This window comes from Oryctolagus cuniculus, chromosome 20 (genome assembly GCF_051225735.1).
Source record: "Oryctolagus cuniculus isolate XC-2025 breed Fujian yellow rabbit chromosome 20, ASM5122573v1, whole genome shotgun sequence".
NCBI lineage: Eukaryota > Metazoa > Chordata > Mammalia > Lagomorpha > Leporidae > Oryctolagus > Oryctolagus cuniculus.
Window position 1 is genome coordinate 30902511 of NC_142886.1, and position 24823 is coordinate 30927333.

The 24823-nt window shown below is 37.4% G+C and overlaps 1 protein-coding gene and 1 long non-coding RNA gene across 19 annotated transcripts in view; one reads left to right on the top strand and one right to left on the bottom strand.

Moving 5' to 3' along the window:
- The window catches only part of CEP128 (centrosomal protein 128), a 478907-nt gene that overhangs the window by 55193 nt on the left and 398891 nt on the right, over positions 1–24823 (bottom strand). For 13 of the 18 annotated variants that reach the window (XM_070065333.2, XM_070065325.2, XM_070065340.2 and 10 more), the window contains 2 exons: positions 18063–18152; positions 8940–8963 (listed from right to left, as the gene is read on the bottom strand). The exons of 2 other annotated variants lie outside the window; for them this stretch is intronic. In XM_070065333.2, the coding sequence (XP_069921434.2) occupies positions 8940–8963; positions 18063–18152 (114 nt within the window). The remainder of the gene's footprint in view (positions 1–8939; positions 8964–18062; positions 18153–24823) is intronic. 3 more of the 18 variants (XM_070065335.2, XM_070065331.2, XM_089322696.1) reach the window with 1 other exon arrangement.
- On the top strand, positions 10102–11033 carry LOC138847228 (uncharacterized). The gene is made up of 2 exons (XR_016226827.1): positions 10102–10248; positions 10769–11033. It is a non-coding gene; the product is annotated as an uncharacterized LOC138847228 (long non-coding RNA).

Consider the following 24823-nt stretch of genomic DNA (forward strand, 5'->3'; position numbering starts at 1 on the left):
ATCGAGGTAGCATGTAGCAATGCCATCTCACTAGTCCCAGTGATCAATTTGTGTTCACAACTGATCATAATGATAGGACTAAGAGCCAAAGGGATCACATAAACAAGACTAGTGTCTGCAAATACTAACTGATAGAAGAAAAAAAGGGAGAGAACGATCCAACATGGGAAGCGAGATACACAGTAGACCCATAGAATGGCAGATGTCCTAAACAGCACTCTGGCCTCAGAATCAGCCCTTAAGGCATGCGGATCTGGCTGAAAAGCCCATGGAGTATTACAGGCATGGAAAGCCAAGACACTGTGGCAAAAAAAAAAAAAAAAAAAAAAAAAAAAAAAAAAAAAACCCTAAATGAAATATCTCCGCGAGTGAGATCCAGTGGAAAGAATGGGTCATCAAAGAATGAGGTACCTTTCTCTGAAGGGAGGAGGGAACTTCCACTTTGACTATGACCTTGTCTAAATATGATCAGAGTTAGTGAACTCAAAAGGCTTCCATAGCCTTGGCAACTCATGACAAGAGCCTAGGGTGGTTACTGACGCCATAAACAAGAGTGTCAATTTGTTAAGTCAACAACAGGAGTCACTGTGCACTTACTCCTCATGTAGGATCTCTGTCCTTAATGTGTTGTACATTGTGATTTAATGCTATAACTAGTACTCAAACAGTATTTTTCACTTTGTGTTTCTATGGGGGTGCAAACTGTTGAAACCTTTACTTAATATATGCTAAACTGATCTTCTGTATATAAAGAGAATCGAAAATGAATCTTGATGTGAATGGAAGGGGAGAGGGAGTGGGAAAGGGGAGGGTTGTGGGTGGGAGGGAAGTTATGGGGGGGGGAAGCCATTGTAATCCATAAGCTGTACTTTGGAAATTTATATTCATTAAATAAAAGTAAAAAAAAATATTTTATCAATTCTTTTGGCTTTTTACTTAAACAATAACACTATTTGCAAATAGGGATAGCTTTACTGTGCTGTTCAGGATGGCCTGAATAGTGTATAATAAAGGTTACAGAAAGGAAAGGTAAGGTATGGAAAGAAAGCTATTTCCCAGCCTTAATGGAGGAATTTCAACATTTCAGGTTTTTTTTTTTTTTTTTTTTTTTTGACAGGCAGAGTTAAACAGTGAGAGAGAGAGAGAGAGACAGAGAGAAAGGTCTTCCTTCCATTGGTTCACTCCCCAAATGGCTGCTAAGGCCAGCACGCTGCGCCGATCTGGAGCCAGGAGCCAGGTACTTCTCCTGGTCTCCCATGTGGGTGCAGGGCCCAAGCACCTGGGCCATCCTCCACTGCACTCCCGGGCCACAGCAGAGAGCTGGCCTGGAAGAGGAGCAACCGGGACAGAACCGGTGCCCCAACCAGGACTAGAACCCGGAGTCCGGTGCCGCAGGAACATTTCAGTTGTAAGATAATGTTTGCCATTCATTTTTGCCATACAATCTTTATCAGATTAAGGAAGTTTTCTTCCGTTCTTAGTTTATTAAAGATTTATTAAGATGATGACAGTGGTGGAATCATGCCTGCTATTTATTTACTGAGATGATCTTACTGAATTTTATTTCTCCTTAATTGATCACTCTGGTGAATTACAAAAGAACACTCTGGTGATCTATTATTAAGTAAAACCTGAGTACTTTGAATAAATTCAACTTGTTTATGATGAATCATCATTTAAACATTCCTATATAAAATATTATACAATGCTATATAAACTTAGTGTAATATTTTGGCATCCATGTTCAGGACTGAGGGCACTCTGATTTCCCTTAACTCAATGGTTTCTGCTTGGTTGTCTATCACACAAGCTAGTTCCTGGAAGGATTTCTGTAAAACTCAAATCATCTGTTCCCAGAAAATTTGGTAGATATTTTTCTATAAAATTACTTGGGGTTGGCTCATTCCTGAGAAAATTTTAATAGATTAAACTTATTGATTTTTAAATTTAGCAATGGGGCTATTCATATTTTTCTTCTTATTCCTGTTAATATATATATTTTTATAAAAATTTAGTTATTTCCCTTAATTTTTGAATTTATAATTCTTTTTTATATATTATATATAATTTATAATTCAAAAATTTTCACAATGCTCTCTTGTGGATACTCTACATTATCCAATAGCTGTGGTTTTATCTTCTTTTTCATTCTAATGGACACTGGTCATTTTTATTATGATTGGTTGATAAAACCAAACTGACTGATTAGGCAACCAGCTTCATCGTATCATTTCTGACCACAACACATTTGTTTTTCTTTTTACTTATTTAAAAATGTATTTCTCTAGTTGAGAGGCAGAGAGACAGAGTGCGAGCTCCCATTCACTGGTTCCCACACAAATGTCTGCAAAGACAAGCACAAGCACCACCACCCCTGCCACCACCCTCACCCCTCCTGCTGCCAGGACCGCGCCTGCGAGTCACGGAGCAGACTCGTACACTCCGCTGTGGGACACAGGTATCTCAACAGTCAGGCCGAGTGCTTGTGCCTGCATGTCTGTCTTCTATTTCATTTACTTCTAATCTTTTCTCTATTGGCCTTTTCTTTACATTCATTGCCCTTTCATTTCAGTTTTCTCTACATTTCATATGTTGGATAATAAGCTTATTAATTTTTATGAACTATTTCCTAATGCAAACTTTTCAGCCCGTTAAACTGCCACATAAGAACAATTTTGGGTGTATCCCACACATCATAACATATACTATTTTTATTATCATTTAGTTCTGTATGCTTTATAATTTCTACTATAATTTGTTTTTGACCTGTGAATTATATAGAAATTTTCTTTGAAAATTATAAACGTCTATCTTTTATCTGAAATTTTGGCCCATAGATAGGAACAGAAATTGTATGAGCAACTTCTGGTTCTCACTAAAGAAAAGTCATATATTCCCCTTACATTCTTCCTCCACACCCCCACCTGCTCCTTTCTTTTCCTTAGTTATGGTGCAAACATAAGTATCAGCTGTGGAACAGGTGTTGGCTCATGAGAAAGAAGCAACATATAGAGGACGGTGGAGCAAAAATGCAGGTCTCTCACAACATGGTGACACCATACTTGCCAAGGACAATTTATCCTTGGATTGTCATGAGAAAAATTAATTTTTATCTTACTTAACCCACAATTATTTTTTGGTTTCTCCATTAAAGCACTTGTGTCTAACTTAACTGACACCAAATTATGAGCATAGAAATTATTAATACTATACTAATGAAAATCAAAATAGGTCAGATTTCAGTAGTACTATGAAAAAATGAATTTATATCTCCAAATTGATTGCCTTTCATTCTCTTCCACTTCATCACTGTGGTGTATGCCTATACTTTTTTTTCTCCCTTGACCTCCAACTTACTACACTCACTAGTTCCTGTCACTAAAAAGGACATCCACTTTGACAATCCCTTTCTGGCACCAAACTCCCCCAACTCTTAATTTTCCAACTACAATTTCTAATGTTGGACCACTCCAAGGTTCATTTTCCCTTTTTACTTTTTCTTAACACTCTACTCCAACCTGCACACTGCTACTAATCTTGCATTCCCATACATCACATTTTCCACACTGGAAGCCCTATCCATCAATGGCTCTCTGTTTGCTAGAGCTGTACTCCCATCTTCCACCTCCCCTCATTGTGATGCATATGACAATATGACATCAAATACATGGTTATCAGAGCACTCTTTCTAAAACAGGAGTCCGAATCCTCTCCAACAGAATGTTTCAGAATGGGGCGCATTTGTCACACCTGTTAAGACATCACTTGGGAACCTCACATCCTGCTTGGGTTCCAGTCCCAGCTCCATCGTGATGCCAGCTTCCTGATGATGTGCACCTAGGAGGCAGCAGGTAATGGCTCAAGTACCTGAGTCCTTGTCACCCATGGGGGAAAGTCTGATTGAGTATGCAGCTCTTGGCTTCCAACTTCAGCCTTGTTGAGCCCTGGCTATTATAGGCATTTGGGGAATGAACCGCAGATGCAAAATCGGTCTGTCTGTCTCTGTCTTTCGAACAAAAAATACAAATTTTTAAATACAGAGAAAATAAGCCTGAGGATTCGTTTTAGAAGAATGCTTCAGTAGCTAATTCTGACCAGTAGACACTGGCACTCAGGAATAACCCATTTGTATCCCTAATACAAATGACTAAGTCTATCCTCACTGGTTCATAGTTCAAAGTTCCACAACATCCCCTATTGATCTCCCAAACTGCTCTGTGAGCATATATTACCTGTTATGAACCCAGCGGGGGAAATGTGAAAGACTGAAATGAAAGAAAACTTCTTGGATGTCTTCAGTAGAAAATGAGTTTTTACTCTGTACTCCCTTGAAGATTTTCAGATATTTTTTTAAGATTTTATTTATTTATTTGAAAGGCAGTTACAGAGAGGAAGACACACACACACACACACACACACACACAGAGAGAGAGAGAGAGAGAGAGAGAGAGAATCTTCTATCTTCTGGTTCACTCCCCAAATGGCCACTATGGCCAGGGCTGGGCCAGGCTGAAGCCAGGAGCCAGAACTCCATGTGAGTCTCCCACATGGGTGCAGGGACCCAAGCACTTGGGCCTTCGCTGCTGCTTTCCCAAGCACATTAGCAGGAAGCTGGATCAGAAGTGGAGCAGCTGGGACTTAAACCAGCACCCATAACGGAATCTGATATAGCAAGCAGCAGCTATACTGCTACGCCATGACACTGGCCTCAGGTTTTCCAATTCTATGGAATCTCTGCATTGGTCACTGACTTTCAGTTATTTTTAACTCTGGGAGTTATAAATAACTTTTACCAGTACAAATGATTGTTCATAGACAATAAATTTTGTCTTATGAATCAACTGATTTCCCCTTTCTGCTCTAGAAGAGGCCACTTTGGCCTCTATTTAAAATTAATTTCAGTATTCTTTAGTGCCCGTGTATGTGTGATTCTTTGAATGCTCCTTTAAGTGAGTTGTAATATCTTTCTCATTCCTTCATAAATTAAATAATTAAATAAGCATATTTGTCAGGACTTCATTATATCCATATGCATATACATGTACATACATGAAATATGTGATTTTACCTCTTAAAAATATCTTTTAAGAAATCATTTATTTATTATTGCCTTCAGCTTGATTAATATCCCCAATGTTAAATGCTTTCTCTGGCTCCCTCTACCTGACATAACTGATCTTCATAGTTTATGGACAAAACTAAATCCTAATCATGTCCTCAAATTATGAAGCCTATGACTTTCATGGAGAACCTATACTAAAATGATGTCTTAATTTACTTGACAACTATCTTTTCTTCGTTACAGTTCCTGGAAATGCACTTTTGCTTTCAATCAAGGATGTATCTAGTCTATTTTTATCTTATACCATTATTTAATTTATATTTGACTTATCTCTTCAATTAAGGTCTATGTTCCTTGAGAGGATTCATCTTAATTTATTTTCCTCTCCTCCTCAGTGTCAACACAGTGTCTAATACACCCAGTAAATATCCATTGCTGGGTTCCATCCATCGTCCATGAACAGGAGCTCTCAATAAAGATTTTTTTTTTAATTTATTTGACAGGTAGAGTTGTAGATAGTGAGAGAGAGAGACAGTGAGAAAGGTCTTCCTTCCTTTGGTTCACCCCACAAATGGCTGCTATGGCTGGTGCGCTGCGCTGATCCGAAGCCAGGAGCCAGGTGCTTCCTCCTGATCTCCCATGTGGGTGCAGAGGCCCAAGCACTTGGGCCATCCTCCACTGCCTTCTCGGGCCACAGCAGAGAGCTGGACTGGAAGAGGAGCACCCGGGACTAGAACCCGGTGCCCATATGGGATGCCGGCGCCGCAAGGTGGAGGATTAACCAAGTGAGCCATGATGCTGGCCCCAATAAAGATTTTTTTTAAGTTAGCTTTTAGTTTGCTAAATTTTAGTTGAAGTTTCATTCCCAGAAAAATTCACATTAAACTTCAGTGAAGATGGTTAGGACTTCTGTGAGACACTAAACAAGGATTAGCCAGGAAGATGAGCAAATACGACTATATTGATGCACATTGTGAGTTTCCCCCTCAATCACTGCACTAGAACTGCTTACATCTATACTCCTAGTGCGATCCTACACAAGAGAGAATGTATTCAGCTCAACATTTAGTCTTTCTTAAATGGTTATTAATTGGCCATGGCAGATTAAGAATTTTTGACTGACCCTAGGGATTCATTTGCAAATAAAATAAAATTTCTCCCATCCAAGTACTAACCAGACCTGACCCTGCATACCTTCTAAAATGAGACAAGATTGGGCACATTCATGGTGGTATGGCCATAAACTGCAAATAAAAGAAAATTTCAAATCCAGGAGAGTTAGCTGCTAGTGAAGAAGAGGAGAGAAAAACTGAGGAAGAAGACAGAAGAGGGACACATTATTTTGACCTAAGTGTACATATATAACTGGTGAGAAGCCAAATCAAGTTTCTCATTATGATGCAAAATCCATCTCATTTTCAAATATTATGACTACTGACTCTTTAAACTCAATCTACTATAAGTATTCCTAATGGAATGATGAAATTTCAAACTTCTATAGATTTTTATTACCTTGATATACTTCTGAACAACATGCAATACCTAATGTGCTCTTACTATCAATTCAACTAAATGTGGACCACCAACAGATTGCTATGATTTAAATGCTGGGTTCTGAGAGAATAATAAATGACCTTGAAGTTGTTTTTAGCATATTTGATTTTATGAACCTACATTACCCGCTGACAAGTCTACCGAGTAAATTAAATTCTACTCTTTATAATGCCATATGAAGTCAGAGGACTTCATAATATTTCAGCATTTTTAGTGAACATTTTAATTTTATGGTTTTACTTAGTTACTTCCAATTAAAACTATCTGGAGAAAACTGCTACTGTAAAAACCCCAGTCTATTTTATCAATTTTATTTTTCTCATGGTGACTTTTTACTTTTATCTTTACTCCTAGAGGAACCCTTAGAATAAGTCATTTAAGATTCTATTCCACATTACTTTGTTAGTAAAGAGATTAGATAAACAAAAGCTTCACATATACAAATAAAATTTATTGCCTTTTTGTTGTTATTGATATATCTTTCAGTTTCATATATATGGGTGTAATTCAAATAATTAAATGAGAAATAACAAGCAATAACATAATGATAACATAATATTTATTTGGTCCTAAATATTTACACATGTATTTTCTTTGCAAATTCTCACTAGCAACTGATATTTTAGTTACAACTATTTTTTACATATTTAGGAGTCAAGAAAGATGTGACTTGCTAAATGTGGGTAAATAGGATTTTGTATGCTGAACACAAGTCCTCCAAATAAAAATTTTGTTTTTGTTCATATTTTTTTAAAAGAGCATTTAATTCACAAGCCAAATCCTTCTGGCACGACACTTTGTAAGAGTAAGTAAAACATACATGGAAGAACACTAAACATTTTTTTCTACAATGGCATCATACTGAAACTGAGAAGGACAGTGTACTTTCTAAATGGCCCAGTAAAATCTAAGGCAGAAGTTATTTACTTCTAGGGTCTGGACACTGTCAGTCAAAATCATTTGCTTACATTTTACTAACATGTGCTCTGTACCATGTTTCCATTCCTCAGACAAAATAAATATTGTATTCTCTATGAGTCTTATTGTTTACAGGATTCAAATTTCTTCTTTGCTCATTAAAAACATTAAAATAAACCACCATACAGCAAAGACATTAATATTTCACATAATTTCTTAAAGGTTTTTATAATGAAAACTATGCTAGCCAATGTTTGTATCTTTTATTTAACTTTATATGAGTATATAACTCTTTTCAATAAACAACACATTGGGGCTGGCACTTTGGCATAATAGGTTAAGCCTCTGCCTGAAACTCTCCCATTCAGGTACCCATTCAAGTCCTGGCTGCTCCATTTCAGATCCAGTTTCCTGCTAATGTGCCTGGGAAAGCCGCCTTAGTTGACCTAAGTACCCAGGGCCCTGCCACCCATGTGGGAGACCCAGATGAAACTACTGGCTTTGGCCTGGCCCAGTGCTGGCCATTGCAGATATATGGGAAGTGAACCAGGGGAAGGAGGATCTCTTTTTCTAGCTCTACCTTTCAAATAAATAAATCTCAAAAGAAAAACACAAAAACCCAGTATGTCAATATTTGTAGGAAATACAATTTTTATAGCTGTATATTTCAAGATAATACCACAATTTTATTGTTATTCTAATTCACATAATTTAACTGTAAAAGTGTTTATATTATATAGCCATATTTTTTAAAACTTGAAAAACAAAGGAATGAAACTACAACCAACAATTCTTCTTAATTCCGTATTATGAATTGCTCACTCTCTTCTGTTCTTTTATATGCCTCAATGTTTTCATTGAAGCAAACATGAACTTATATTTCATTTGTAATTTTCTAATAAATGTTGCAGCATGTAGTTTTTACAACTATCACCTAATATTTCCAAATACTAGATTCCTATAAAATAATTCAATAAAATCAGCTGTTATTATTCTCATTTTGAATAGAGGTGAGAAAAATGTAGAACAAATACGAATGTAGAAAGCATTCTGGTCTCAGTTTCTTATTAATCAACTCTTTCAGTGAATGTTAAATAAAGCAACAAATGCACAAGATACTGATTAGATTAGTGTGATTACGTTTCCCGTGGATTAGTGCGGCTTGACATCATCTGTCTTGAAAGGGCATATACCACATAAGAATATTCATAAATTATGATTTTTTTTCACCTAAAAAGTCGGTATCCATATACCTTTGTGATATAGTTTAGCTCATTTTCCCCTTTGAATCTTAGATGTAGTTACCAAAACACTTTCTGGAATTGCTTCTTTGGACATGCTCTGAAATCCGCATCAGGAGACAGCAGTTATTCGACACAAGGAAAGAGAAAATACCCCAACTTACCGTTTCTAATACATGTACACGGTCCTGCAAATAAACATAATACATAATTAAAAATCATTTCAAGCGTACTCAATTTCAGGCTTTCTATTAACCCTCCATTAATAGTAATTTATTTTGGAATTGTAAAGAATGAAAACTCCTACTCAGAATGATCTCTACATTAGAAAAAAAAGCCATGAAATAATCATGATTCCCTTTCTCATTTTATACAGTATTAGGACTACAAGGTTTAATTTAACAGTAAATACCATAAATTTAGATCTAATTTCTGAAAGGAATGACTCTTACCACTTTTGTACTGGTAAAATTACCTATTTATGTAAGGATATATAAATTTTAGATAGATTTGAATATATGAGACAGAATTAGAAAAGAGTATTGATATAGAAAAGGAATCCAGCACATGCACCAGCTATCCATTAGACATAAAGTAAAAATGTGTTCTTGCAGGAAGACAGATTTCAGAGGAAGACAACTTAGGGACAGGCATTTGGCCTAGTGGTTAAGATAGCGGCTGGGATGCCCACTTCCCATGTAAGAATCTGAGTTGCAGTCCCAGCTGTACTCCAGATTCCATCTTCCTGATAATGTGTACCCTGGGAGACAGCAGGTGATGGCTCATTGATTGGATTCCTTCCACCACATGAGAGACCTGAATTGAGTTCCAGGTTCCTGGCATTTGGGCAGTGAACCAGTAGATGTGAAATCAATCAATCAATCACTCTCTCAAGTAAGTTAAAAAATAATTTTTAACACAGGAAAATAAACAAAAATTTTATCAAGAAGAATAAACCCATCAATTAAAATTAGTAAGTAGGGTCTGGGCATTTAGCCTAGTGGTTAAGATACCAATACCCCACATCAGAATGCCTGCATTCAATTCCTCACCCTAGCTTTCTGCTTAGAGACACTGGGAAGGAGCAGTGATGGTTCAAATAATTAAATCGTTGTTTCACGTGTGAAAGCTCTAGATTGCCTTTCTGGCTCCTAGTTTTGACCTGGTCCATTCCTGTCTCTGTCCATCTGTCTCTGCCAGTCTCACTTGCTGTCTCTCTGCCTTTCAAGTAAAGTTTTAACAATTTAAGATGAGGGTCCAGCGCCTGCAGTGCATGTATTCCATATGGGTCCAGTTTGAGTCTCAGCTGCTTTACTTCCATTCCAGTCCTTGTTAATGTACCTGAGAAAGCAGTGGAGGATGGCCCAAGTGCTTAGGACCCTGCACCCATGTGGGGTGCCCGGAAGAAGCTCCTGGCTCCTGGCTTCAGCCTGGCCTAGCTGCAGCTATTTGGAGATGAACCAGCAGATATCTGTGAGTCTGTGTGTGTGTGTTTGTGAGTAACTCTTTAAAATAAACCAAATAAAAAATTATGTATATCATTATTAAAAACAAGACAGGAAAATAAAAGAGAAAGATATTCACATACAGCCAAACATGAATTGAGATAGCCCTTCATAATCTACAGAATCTTAGAAGGTTTATGGAAATAATGGTTTTAAAGCAGGTCATTAACAACATTGTTAAAATAATAAATGAATAAGAAAATGATTATATACTCAACTCAATAATCATATCCTCAACATTTTCCAGAGCTTACAGGTATAGAAGGAAGTCTTTATCAAATAAAAGAGAACAATTTAAGAGAGAACAGAGTATGAAGAAAACAGAAAAAAGCCTTTTTCAGAGGGTCAAGGTCACCTTTCTTTTCTCTCATTTTAAAAAACTAGAGGAGGGGCCGATGCTGTGGCATAGCAGCTAAAGCCGCTGCCTGCAGTGTCGGCATCCCATATGGGTGCTGGTTCAAGTCCCAGCTGCTCCACTTCCTTTCCAGCTCTCTGTTATGATGTGGGAAAGCAGTAGAAGATGGCCCAATCCTTGAACCCCTGCACCCATGTGGGAGACCTGGAGAAGAAGCTCCTGGTTCCTGGTTCCGGACTGGCACAGCTCCAGCTGTTGTAGCCATCTAGGGAGTGAACCAGCAGATGGAAGACTCCCTCCCTCCCTCCCTTCTCTCTCTCTCTCTGCCTTTCCTTCTCATGCTGTGTAACTCTGACTTTCAAGTAAATAAATAAATCTTGAAAAAAAAAAAAAAGAAACTGGAGGAAATCAATGGGACTCTGAATTTTCTTGTTGTTGTTCAGATTAATCAATCAGTAATCCTAAATCAAAGGAGGAAACTAATGCAGAGAATGACTCACCCTTCAGGGACCCACATAGATTCCTGGTACTTGAGAACAGAATAAACTTGGCCATCACCTACATGTTCTCAGCTTCACCTACAACACCAGGGCTGACCTATGAGGACTTCGGCAAAACAAGTTTCACCTCTCTGGGAAACTGAGTTCAATATTTCTATCATGCAAACATTTGCCTATGTAGGCACGAATTCAATGAATATATTAGGCAAAAGCAGGCTATTCTTAGGAATATGAGGGAGCTTCAAAAAGTTCATGGAAAATACCTGTCATAAAAAATTACACATGGATTTTCAAAATTTTTATGCCAAAATAAACTTATCATTTAACTCCATTTTTTGACAAACTTTTAAAAATTTCTTCATATAATCTGTTTAATTGCATTTTGTTGGAATACTTGAGAGGACTTTGTTCTCCCATAATTTTCATAAAATAATTGCTATTTTGTCAGTAACATTTGAGTGCTTCATAATAAATGCATATGATGCCTCAAGAGGGCTTTGATCTGTTGTTACCGGGCATGGTACCCACAGCACATCTGGGACAAAACCGTTCAGCAATGCTTTATCATCATTTGCAGATTGCACAGAAGCAAATTAAATGCCATATACAGATGGAAACAGCCTTCGGGCAATATCACATTTTTTGTGAAACACCTTGGAAGGCTCAAAATATTTACAGCTCCTATTTGGGTCTTCAGTTTTCCCCAGACCATAGGTTTGTAGATTGAAATTATTTAGGATTACCATATTTGAAGAGCATGCACATAGTTTGCAGAAAATAGGGGATTTCATGGGCTGCAGGGCCGGAGTCGTGAGCAGTGGGTTAAGCTGCTGTTTGCCATGCTGGCATCCCATGTTGAAACGGCAGTTGGAGTCCCAGCCACACCACTGCCTGATCCAGCTCTCTGCTCGGATTCCTGCCACCCACGTGGGAGACGGATGGAGTTCCCGGCTCCTAGCTTTGGCCTGGCCTGGATCTGGCTGTGGCAGCTATTTGGGGAGTGAGTTAGCAGATGGAAGATCCCTCTCTCTCATTCTCTCCTTCTCTGTCTCTCCTTCTGTCATTCTGATTTTCAACTAAATAGCTTTTTAAAAAGTAGATGATTTTGTATGATGACAAACAGAACTGAACTGAATTCTCTGTTGTAAGTCATACCTCAATTTTTGGCAAAGATAAACCAATCTTACTATAATTTATGTTGAATGTCTTCACTTTACCTAAGTGTTTCTTACATAATTAGAAGAAAATGTGCCCAGTCTATACAACCATGGATCCAAATGCCCAAAACAACCCCACTTGGTTAAAATCTATAAGTCAATAAATAATCTATTTGGGTGATGAGATGGCTTTTGCATGCCTGTAACCTACTTCATCCCAGAATGGTAGTGACACAACTTTCCATGAAAAATGAATAATTTTTCAAAGAATAGCAAATGAAGGAAATATGAGATTGAGTCCACTAACCTGTATTTTATTATTTCAATTTGCCAATCAACTTCAGCTAATAAGATATTTATCACTGTTGCCAATTAGTGAGCTTGGTTTAAATCATAGTATGGTACTAATAAGTGTAAACTGTAAGTAAAAAGAAACTATTCCTAGTTTTTTTTTGAAGTTATTACTTGATTTCAAAATTTAAGAAATGTATTTTGAAAATTTCAATGGTTATTGCTGACAGATTTTTAGCAGAGAGGATTAGTTATAAAAGAAATATAAATACATATATCTAAAAATGAATGAGGTTACTGTAACATCCTTATTCTCAAACTAAAAATTTGCATATGTCCACTTATATTTTTGTTATTAAAACAGAGGTAACATAAGTCAATATTGTGGCTCTGATAAAGTCCATAAAAAATGTGACTCTATACCACAGAATGAGCATATAATACACCAAAATAGTAACTCAGTTTCTCCTTAACCTCACCCATCCTACCTAGAGCTGGTTTCTTTCTTTTCTTTTTTCCCCTTAAATCTCCAGTTTTCATTTTAACACATTTTTCTTCAAGCTCAGCCTGTAGGTTCAACACTTTCTCCCCCATTCCCACTAACCCACAAACACATACACACACCCACTCACAAAATTTGGATTCAGAAAAAAATGGATTAAAACACGGAAAAGGGGTTAGGAGGTAGGAGGGACAGAGATGATAGAAGACCTGTAGAAGTAACAAAGTCACTTCCATTATGATCATGCAACTTCAGGTGGTTTTAATAAGTGGATGGGGCCACTACTGTGGTGTAGCAGGTAAAGCCACTGGCATCCCATATGGGAGCCGGTTTGAGTCTCAGCTGCTCCACTTGCTGTGGCCTGGGAAAGCAGCAGAGAATGGCCCAAGTCCTTGGGCCCCTGCACCTGCGTGGGAGACCCAGAGGAGGCTCCTGGTTCCTAGCTTCAGATCAGCCCAGCTTCAGTGGTTGCAGCCATTTGTGGAATGAACCAGCAGCTGCAAGACTTTGTCTCCTCCTCTTTCTCTCTCTGTCTCTCTCTCTCTCTTTGCCTCTGACTCTCTGTAACACTGCCTTTCAAACAAGTAAACAAATCTTTAAAAAAAAAAAGTTAGTGGCTCTTATTTTGTATCATGGACTATGAAGAGCACACACAAACAATGTTGCATATTCTTTTAGGACAAAGGTAGACTGTCTGCAACTTACTCACGTGCCTCAAGTCCTTTTAATCTGAATAAAAACACCTAAAATAAGATGCAAAAACATTACACAAATAAATTATTTTATTAAGCCAAATCCATGTATTTCTCTTTCATGAAATATTTCTAAATGCCACCTACAACAAAGAAACTACTGTGACTACAGAAGCCCAGGGCAGAAGTAAAAACATGAGACTCTAAATAGGAGTGGTGGGTTAAACAGAAATCATAGAAGAAATTTCCTTCAAATATTTGAAGAAAGAAAATTGTGTGTGGAGGTGAACTGTTTGGTTTCTATTGTTTTTTGGTGATTGGGTGATTTTATAGGTGTTTAAGAAACAACTATAAAAGCAACAAAAATTGATTCTAATGTGTCTTTTTCTTGGTGACTGCCCATGCAGTCAGTGCACAGTCACTGAGTTACAACAGTGATTGTTAATAGCTGCTCTTATCAATAAGTGGATGCCACATACAAAAATAATGTTGTTAAACATCGTGTTTTAATTTTTTCTGGGCTCCAAGATCATGTATGGAGACTTTTATTTTGGCCGTAGCTTAAAGTACACGCACTGCATGAAAGATGTATTTTAACTTCTTAGGATGAGGTTTGTAATTGCCTTGAGCTATATATACTCTTGCTACTTGCTCATGATGGCGTGGACATTAGAATTTAGAAATGAACCAAGGAAAATGTATTCGTTTCACTAGAAATGGGAAACTGTTTATAGGTTAAGTTAGGAAATGTGTACCAAATAGGTCATTGATATCTGGATACCTGATCATGAACAGTTGATTTGTTTCAGCTGAAACAATCAGATAAATTGATTCATGCATCACATCTAAGAAATGACTTAAAAGTTAACAAGCCTATCTAATCGGAATTATCCTGCCTCCGTTAAGTACAGTTGAACAGGTTTAGTGAATTTATCACAAATGCAGAATTTTCTGAGAATGTTTTCAATATTCATTAACATGTACTGGAACTGTGGCACAGAAGGCTAAGCCGCCACCTTTGGCACAGGCATCCCACATAGGTTCTTCTCCCAGCTGTTCCACTTCCGATCCAGCTCTCTGCCATGGGCTGGTAAGGCGGTGCAGGATGGCTCAAGTGCTTAGGCCCCTGGACCCACATGGGAGACCCAGAGGAAGGACCCACATGGGAGACCCAGAGGAAGCTCCTGGCTCCTAGCTTTGGATCGGCCCAGCTCTAGCCTGCAGCCATTTGGGGAGTGAACAAATGGATGGAAGACCTTCCTCTCTTTCTCCCTTTCTCTGTCTGTAACTCTACCTCTTAAATAAATAAATAATTTTTTAAATAAAAAAGTACAACACACACACACAAATGTAACAACAACCACTGACTTTTCCAAGTCTAAAAAGCTTAAGAGTACAGAATAATTCTGTAAACTTCTCTGGGACTGAAGGACAATGATGGGCATTAAATTTTCAAAAAGGACAATTCACAATGAAGTCTTCCCCCACACTGTTCTAGGAGCACCAAGCCTTTTTTCTCACTGAAAAAAAATCCACTCAGCTTCACCTAAAAAGACTACTGCATCACATTCCTCCTCCCAATGCCAACTCTGTTTAACCAGGAGGCTCACTTTACTTGTTACTTCTTACATCCAGGATATAGAATGAAATATAAATAGTATGCACATTTTTTCTCCAAGGCATTCCCAATGACAATCAAGTACCCTTAACAATTTGATTGTCTTTTTTAAAAATAATTCAAATAACTAGAACTAACTTCAAATGTATTCTTTCTCGAACTTCAAGGCAGTATCAAGGTAGTAAAAATAAACAAAGAGCAAAGAATTTGATTGATCAGCACTAATCAGCATTTCATATAATGATTTAAAATAAAACAATAAAAGAAAATCACAATCTCAATGTAGCAATATTATAAACAGCTTTAAAATATAACATATGCATAGCTTTGAATTTTCCCTGTGAATCAATGAGCTACACATAAAACTGCCTGCCATCTATTCAAAGTCAGTTACTCTACATATAAAAAATTTTAATGCATGTTGCATTGGAGCATCTTGCATTGATTTTGTAATCAATTAAAGTTCCATTTAACCATCACTGGATACCTGGAATCTATTCTTAGTAACTCATTTCACTACCTGTTTATGTGCTGAATTCAAATAACCTACTTCAGGTCCAAAATAACCAACTAGGAATATTGAAGAAGAAAAACAACCTACAGTAAGGCACCAAGATTTTGTCTAAAACCAAATGTTAATAAGAAACCTTCAGAATTGTGACATCAAGACAAGGCAGTTTAAAGGAATCTATCACATCCTCGCCTACAGGCAGTGTCCGGTAACGCTTCTCGTTGCTTGTTTTTCACTTCAGGTGTGGCAAATGGGTGACAGAACCAGAAGGAAGAACAATCCCAGGATTTGAAATCAGACTCAGCGTGTCTAACCCCCATTTCTAGCACTTCTCGGATCCTGCCATGACCGTGTCAGAGACGCAGCTGTTCCCCTCTGGTTCTGCTGCTGCCTTCTCAGAGGGGCGCTTTGGTCTGGGGGCTTGTTTGTGACGTGACCATTCCCTGCCATGATACGCCATGTTGACCCCACGCAGGGAAAGCTGAGGTTGCATTTCCACTGAAGTGGGATAGAAGCCTGGTTTGTGGGGAGGGAACTGCACGTGGCGGGGAGGAAGATGAAGGGAAAATTCTGGAAACAGGGCTTTTTTAGTCTTTGTTGACTGCTTTCAGACAGGAAAATGCAACTTGAAACACTACGTAAGCAAGGGTTTTGGTTAAAATTCCTGTCAACACTTCTAGTCAGCTGTACAAATCTAAAATCAAAAAAAGCTTTATCCTTAATGCGTCAGCAAACAAAGCAAAGCAATGAGATTTCTTTTGTGTTGCTTTACAATGACAAAGTATTGCCAGATTCTTCTTTTGAAACACAATGTAATGTGGTAGAAAGGTGTGTGCCTACAGAATATGACGATACCCAAATGAAGGGCAGAAGACACCGACTGATCTTTGTTCTGATTCCCCAATCCCCAGTCTCAACTCCTGGCTTCCAGGTAACAAAGCTAATTGTTCAGTGGGTGACATCAGAGATGGAGAGCAATGAGAAATTACTTGCAGATAAAATAAAGACTATGATGGTGGTGAGGGGAGACAATGCAAGTGACAACCAACAGAATTTCACAAAATTTCAAAGACCATCCCAGAAAAGAGATGGAGGAACAAGTGTTGAGTGGTAGGGGGAGAGACAGAAAACCAACAATTCAGAAACTAACACACTGATTTTTTCAAGGTTTTACAACAAATAAAGTATATGCCTCCAATTGTGAGGTCAGTCATATATCAAAGAAATATGTTCTGAACTCCCAAGCAAATCATATGGCAATGGTGATTATGGTATAATTTATAAGCAGGCTTTTGTCATGCAGAACTTGAACTAACAATAGGGGATGCTCTCATTTTCAGGGATACAAAGAGGTGTGTATCTGATTGCTTCCAAACACAGCTGGTCTAATGAGCCTCTGGAGCTGAGATCTCCTTTGTTTCCCTGAAGGACACACTTGTTTTGGGCTTGGAGGTATAGAACATTCACAAGGAAGCCCATATAAACACACAATCCATTGTTCCAAGCCCTTCCACATGAATATGTGAATTACAGCACCTGATGTTGACTACCATGTGCGTCACACAGTGGTCACTGAAGAGCACATAGTCTACCTTTGGAATTAAACTGTGTACCTTTGGGAAATTCCAAGAGTCCATATCCTAATTTACATGCAGTTGTTTACCCCCAACACTTCGGAATTAAAGCAGAAGGCGTGCATTAGAGACCTTTTCACTCTTCATTCTGATATTCCTTCTCTGTGCTTCTGGGTACAGTTATCCTTCCCAAACTGACACCAAACATACTACTGATAAGGATACTCGAGACCAAATCAGAAGGTCTTAAAGTAATATATCTGGCTGACATGAGTTAGATTATTTTTTGGCATTCTAATTAAGTTTGACTTAGATGAAAACTATCCTTAATTTCTATTACAAACACAGGTAAAAAAGATTTAACACTAACTTCATATTGTTCGCTCTGTGATAACTGATGGTGGGCTTTCTTTCTTTCAAAAATGAGGAAAAACAAATAAATCCAATAACTTAGTTGTACTACTGGGAAGCACACAGCATACCTGAAGGCTGGTTTACCCAATAGGTCCTAAAATAAGGCAGATGTATTTTTACTACTCATTTACAAATATCCTAAATATTCCTACCTATGAAATACTTAACTGCTTTTTCTTCAAATTGAGCTTCATTCTGATTTTTCACTGCAGTCTGACTAGTATCTTCCCAAGATAGAAGTTTAAACGGTAGCTTCGGCTGTTTAAGAGAAATGTGAGTTATGAAAAAGACTCATAAAACTCTATTATCTTAAAGTAATTGAAAGCACTGTAAGAAGTAATAGCTATAAAACAACACTAATAAGACTATAGTAATTTCAAACTAATTTTTACATTTCTGCATTTAGAGAAAAAGATTTCAAATAATACTTTTTTTTTTTTTTGACAGGCAGAGTGGACAGTGAGAGAGAGGGAGAGACAGAGAGAAAGGTCTTCCTTTGCCGTTGGTTCACCCTCCAATGGCCGCCGCGGCCAGCGCGCTGCGGCCTGCGCACCGCGCTGATCCGATGGCAGGAGTCAGGTACTTATCCTGGTCTCCCATGGGGTGCAGGGCCCAAGGACTTGGGCCATCCTCCACTGCACTCCCGGGCCATAGCAGAGAGCTGGCCTGGAAGAGGGGCAATCGGGACAGAATCCAGCACCCCGACCAGGACTAGAACCTGGTGTGCCGGCGCCGCAAGGCGGAGGATTAGCTTAGTGAGCTGCGGTGCCGGCCTCAAATAATACTTTTTAAATGGTCTCCAAAATAACTCCTTATCTAACATGAAGTCAAAAATTTGGAGGAACTTAATACTTAGAATTTAAAACATTTTACACTTCAGCATTAGAAATAAAGAGTAGTGATTCAATTCAAAGTGTTTTCAATTCTCTTTCCTTCAGAAAGACATCTCTGGAAGTAACTGATCCTAAGTTCCAAAGTCTAAGACATAAATGAATCAGTCAGTTAACTAGGCAGTTTTAGCCAGTAAAGAAAGTGACTGAACACTTAGAACCATAGCTGTGCATAACATAGCTTGGATGCAATGTGACTGGAAATTTAGGAAGATGTGATTAAACAAAACTACACTTTGTTTACATTTGCCAAATAATTTAAAAATCTACCAATATAAACATATTCCTCAAATCAAAAATATATTCTTCAAACTTGTGTCAGTCCTTCTTTTTAAAAGGCAAACATTCTTGAGAAAGATCACCTGTAACCCAGGTATCAAAGTCAAGGTAGGACAACAGGGTAAGTCCAGATAGACATCTGCTTTTATAATTCCAAAAGATAAAAAATGGCTTTCACAATTTTATTTGGTTGAAAAAAAAGTAAGAATAATATTTCAGGACCAGCACTGTGGTGCAGCAGGTTAAGCTGCTGCCTGCACCATATAAGTGCTGGTTCGAGTCCCAGCTCCTCCATGTCCAATCCAGCTCTCTGTTAAAGCACCGGAAAAAGCAGTGGAATATGGCTCAACGACTTAGCCCCCTGCTAGTCCCATGAAAGCCTTGGATGGTGTTCTAGGCTCCTGGCTTCAGTCTACCCCACCCTGGTCACTGCAGCCATTTGGAAAATGAACCAGCAGATAGAACCTCTCTCTCTCTCTCTCCACTCCCTACCCTCCAACCTGTAACTCTGCATTTCAAATAAACAAAAAAGAATAACTTTTTTAAAAAACATATTTTTTAAAAAAAGAATAATGTTTCATGATATAGAAATTGTATGCAATCCAAATGTCGGCATCCATATATACAGTTTTACTGAAATACAGCATCATCATTCGCTATAACTGTTTCCATGCTAAAATGCATGGTTGAGTTACTTCAAGAGAGCATAAGACCCACTAACTAAGTTAAAAATATTTAGAATCTGGCTCTTTACAGGAAGGACGGTGACCCCTGTTTCGAAGGGTTTCTTATCCTAAGAATTATTTCTTGTTTCACTGAGGTCACAGTATGGAAACTCTTTCTGAAAGGAAACAAGGCAAAAAAAAAAAAAAACCCACACACTAAATAGGAACAATAAAAAATAGGAACTAGGCAATCTTCACTTAAATTTTAAACCTTAAACGATCCATAAGCATAAATATATTCACCTATAATAATATAATACATTCCTAAAACCACACAAGTATTTTCCTTCTATTCTTTACTTCTTTTTATGCACCATTTTCTTCCAATGTCTTTCCTTCCTTTATTTCTCTTTCCCTCCCTAGTACTTATTTATCTACTGAATTAATTTATCCATTTGCTCATCTTTATTGAGGCAAGCCATTATGTGAGGATTGAGTGCACACTTATCAACACTATGGCAAGGTCTCTGTGTTCATGGAGAAGGTCTCTTCATGTCTTCAAAAGAGAAGACAAAGACTTAAATAAAGAAAATACCCAGGGATTGTAATTTGAGGATGAGACTGAAGGATTCTGTTACATGCTGTGGTCAGATTAAGTCTCCAGGAAGAGGTAACATTTGTTCCAAATAAGGATGGGAATGGGCCAGTCATTCAAAGAGCAAAGGGAGAAAGTATTCCAGGAGAGGTGGCAGAAAATGCAAAGCTCCTGAAACAGGAAAGGGCCTACTTACATTCAAGAAAAAAAGGGGCACTAACGTGGTCATTCTTGCTGTGAACCAATCTGTCCCTTTAAATTATGAGTATCATAAATGTCAACACTATTTACTAAGAGTCCATTAAGGCCCAAAACTTGCACTGTGTACTTCTTTTCACATTTGTTCCTATTTTTTAAACTCACAACAATTCCTAATAGAGGATATTATTAATTTGTTCAATTAATACATTCTTTTAAATTAGAGAAAAATATATAAAGACATTAAATATGTTGAAATTACATCACACTTAAATGGCAGGGCTTGAATTATAATCCAATAAAAGCTGGATTCAATGGAATCTATACTAACTCTCAAATCCAAATTAAAGGTCATGCAAACACACACCCACACACATTCTTACACACATTTTGCTTTTTAATAATCCCACAAAATGGCATTAATGGAAATATCATATGCTGACAATGCAGTTTTATGAGCAAATAGACAATTTTTTTTTAACATCAGGGCTGTTTTGTGTTTGTATATAGCAGAGGACCGGGAAATCTGTGAAAACTGTTCTGCAGCCTTTTCCTTAAAATTTCCTTAAAATTACACATGTATGTACTTCCGAACTTCATTTTAAAAGAGGTCAGGTGATGGTTAAGAAATATACATCCTATATCAAAACATAATGTTTAAATAAAAAACATTACTTGCACACATTTTTGCTTTTATTTCACTTTACACGCTGTACCAGGGATTATTTTACCATGTGGCTGCAACTCCTTAATTCTGGGTATGACATCTGGCCTGCTGAAGTGTAGGCAGTCAAAGCCATGGGGAAAATGACAGACGAAAGATTAAAGAAAGCAAAGACCTAAACTTAATTAGCTATGATATTGTGCAGTTAAATGATGTTTCTATTATTTTTCCAATTCTTTATATTGACAGAAGGAGTTTAGATTCATCACTAAGCCCACATATGGCCTCTTTCCCCTGACCTACATTTAATTTGTGACAAATTTATTAGTTATTTTCTAATAGCCAAGTAAGCACTATGGGCTATAATTACACCCAGAATGCAGTAAAGGCATGGGATCTCTTGGAGGTTAATATTTTCTATTTCACTTTATGAGCAAACACAGAAATATTACTAACACATTATATGATAGTTATTAACATGGTAATAAGCCTTCACACTTTTAAAACTAAACATTAAACTCTAAGAAATTAAATCTAGACTATTAAGTGTAACAGAAATTTTCAAAAATGAATTCATTTTAGAACCAATTTTTAAAAACAAAATAATCACTGATTACGATGACAAAAATACTAATATATAAGAAGAGATGTTTATTAGTCACTTTTTCAGCTCACTTTAGTGTTATCACTTTTGGATAATTTAAAATTTATGGAAACATTCTAATGTTGTTTTTAATTTCTGCCAGAATGTTTTGAACGTGGTTTAAAAAATGAAATCGAAGAAGCCTGAGGAGGGCTTTAATAACAACTTTCTTTGGTCTGTTTATTTAAAACATGATGAATAAGCAAAAAGGAAAGGTGCAGAATGGAAGAAGAAAAATTATCCCTGCTCCTTCCTGGAAGTGCCTCCAATGATTGGACTGTTCATAATTTTGCACTAGAAATGAACAGCTACCTTCACATGCTACTAGCCAAACATATATGATACCATGGTCCCAGCTGTCACAGGCATGTAAACCTGGAGTTTTAGGGCTCGTAAGTATTTACAGAGTTATAAAGAGGTAGTAATATTAAGTCCCAAGTAATGCTTGACTTAACTAATACATTCTAAAACTTGTGTAGTTTCTTGTAGGATTGTATTTGTGAGAAGGCACAGTGTCATCATTTTACCAAACTAAATGCATACTAAGTCTACTAATAAATCATTCTTACAGAAAAAAGGGGGAGAAGAGGGTAAGATCAGGAACTTAAACAAATCACGAAAAAAATGCTACTGAAATTCGGTTCTCCATAGCTCCTGAGATATTTCAGTACAAAAGCACAGAGGCCAAGTAGATGCAAAAATACAAGTACTACCTGTTATGTAAGCAAATCAGCTTTAGCATCCTTGTATCTATAAACTGAGAATACTAGTATCTACCTTATAGGGTTTATTGCGAGGAATAAGTGGCAAAGATTGCTCTGTAGCTATTAATGTCATCATTAATGTGTCAGAGGTGATTCTCTTCTCTTTTGATAAACAGACAATTACCCTTTGGCACCAACATAGCACCATCCTGTCAGGAGTTAATGAAGGCTGATTAAGTAACTGTTAATAGACTGAATCACAGTACTAGCGAGTTTTCAAGACCCCAGATTAGGGAAATCTGCTGTAGTATTTGTTTATATTCTTGCAAATCAGGCAGAGAATGGGAGAAGAGAATGCCCTAGGAATGAGAACCATGGTTACGTTCATGATGTTTTATTAATACCTAGAACGTCTGAGGCTTGTTTTATGAGTCCATGGAAATTTGCTTCAAAGGCATTATTGCAGAGCGTTTGTTTCCCAATCTGTTGTTTTCTATGATTGCTATTTAGAATGCTGTCTTTCAAACCTCTCCTTGTTATCAGCAGATATAAGACAAAATGAATTAACGGGCTATGTGCTCAAAACTTGAGACCTATTTAGGGGTGCGATATGAGAAGTATAAGCATATATCACGGAGAGTGGCCTTGAAGCAATCACGTAAGTTCTGCAACTCGAAAGAAACGGAACCCAACTGTAAGATGGACATTGATTCTGAAGACTACTTGAAACTCCCTGAGAAGCTCAACACTGCGAAATATCACAGTATGCTGAGATGGATTTTCTTTTCACAAGAAAATATAAGCTGTAATTCGTATCAGCCCCAGTGCCCTGCGAGCCCAGCACTTGGACCGTGACAGTGGCACCAAGTCTTCTATTTGTGTGTGTGTGTGTGTGTGTGTGTTTTTCCCCCCAGAAGTGTTGCATTTTGTGAACTCATCTGCAAGGGGGAAGGTGCATGAAGATGCATAAAATAAGGTTTTCCCTTGGGAAAGCAATTTGCGAAATCCGTAAAACACACTCATTTCATTCTCACTAACATTTTTTTTAGTAAACTTTCATAGAAAAATTAGGCCATTGAGCTTAAAGACTACATTGTCTTTGCATTTTTAAAATGTTTTCAAATGGCGTATGTTTTTTTAGGGTTTTTTTTTTTTTTAAGTAGTTTGGCACAAGGAGAATGCTGAGTCCTGAAGACTTGGGCTTTTCATTCTGTTGGATAAACAGACCGAGGCACGTTTTTATATTTCTTTTATTCCCAAAAGAAAATGACCTAGTCAATCAACTCCCATATATTCAGACACAAGAATAATTCTCTCTATGCATATTCTATTTTCAAGTTTTATTCTGTCATAAATTTGGAATTAAAATTAACTTGCAAATTTTAGGTAAAACAGAGTGATAAAATTTAATGATCACTAAAATTTCAAGTGAAAGCCACTTTACTAAGCTTGGTTCCCTTCTCTCCTGAGGCCTCTTGATGTAGTAAATTCAAGTGTGCAAATCTAATTGGCTGAGACCTTGCCTGACCCCAAGACTGACTGCTTACCCTTTATCTCTCTTGAGATTCAAATCAAATCCAAGGCTTGATAAGTCTCTTCACCTTTAGAAAAAATACAGACTTTAATGAACCATCAAGTCACCTTACCCTGAAAGTAGCAAAGGGTTGCCCAGCCCTCCAAGTCCTCAATTACCCATGTTTTGCATCGTTTGTGTTACTGCATGTAGAATTTTTAAAGCATGTGTTAGAAGAAGAAAGAGATAGCTATTTGCCTACATTCTAAGGCAAGTATGTTAGGAACAGTTAGTAGGTATACATTCATTGCATTCTGGTTTGTAGAATTACAATTTCCTTTATAACTCACAGAAGTCATCCTAGGGAAGCCCTAGATACTGCATTACTTTTTACTGCAATAAAATTTAAACAGTCAATACTAATTTATCAATTTATTCATACTGAGACTTCTAAAAATATACTTTAGTATCTCCCAAGAAAATAAGAATTTCTGGAGGAATGAATTGCTCCAATTCTTCTGGAGATGCAGTATTAGAACAGAGTATTCCAATTCACCCTTATTTCTTCTAGAGCAACTCTAAGGGAATGCATTTGGCACAGAGATTAAGACACTGCTTGTGACAACCACATCCTATATTGGAGTGTATAGTTTTAAGTCCTGGTTCCGGCTTTCATTCCAGCTTCATGCTATTGAGCACCCTAGGAAGGTAGCAGATAATGATCCAAATAATTAAATGCCTGACACCCTTGTAGGAGGCCAAGATAGAATTCCAGGCT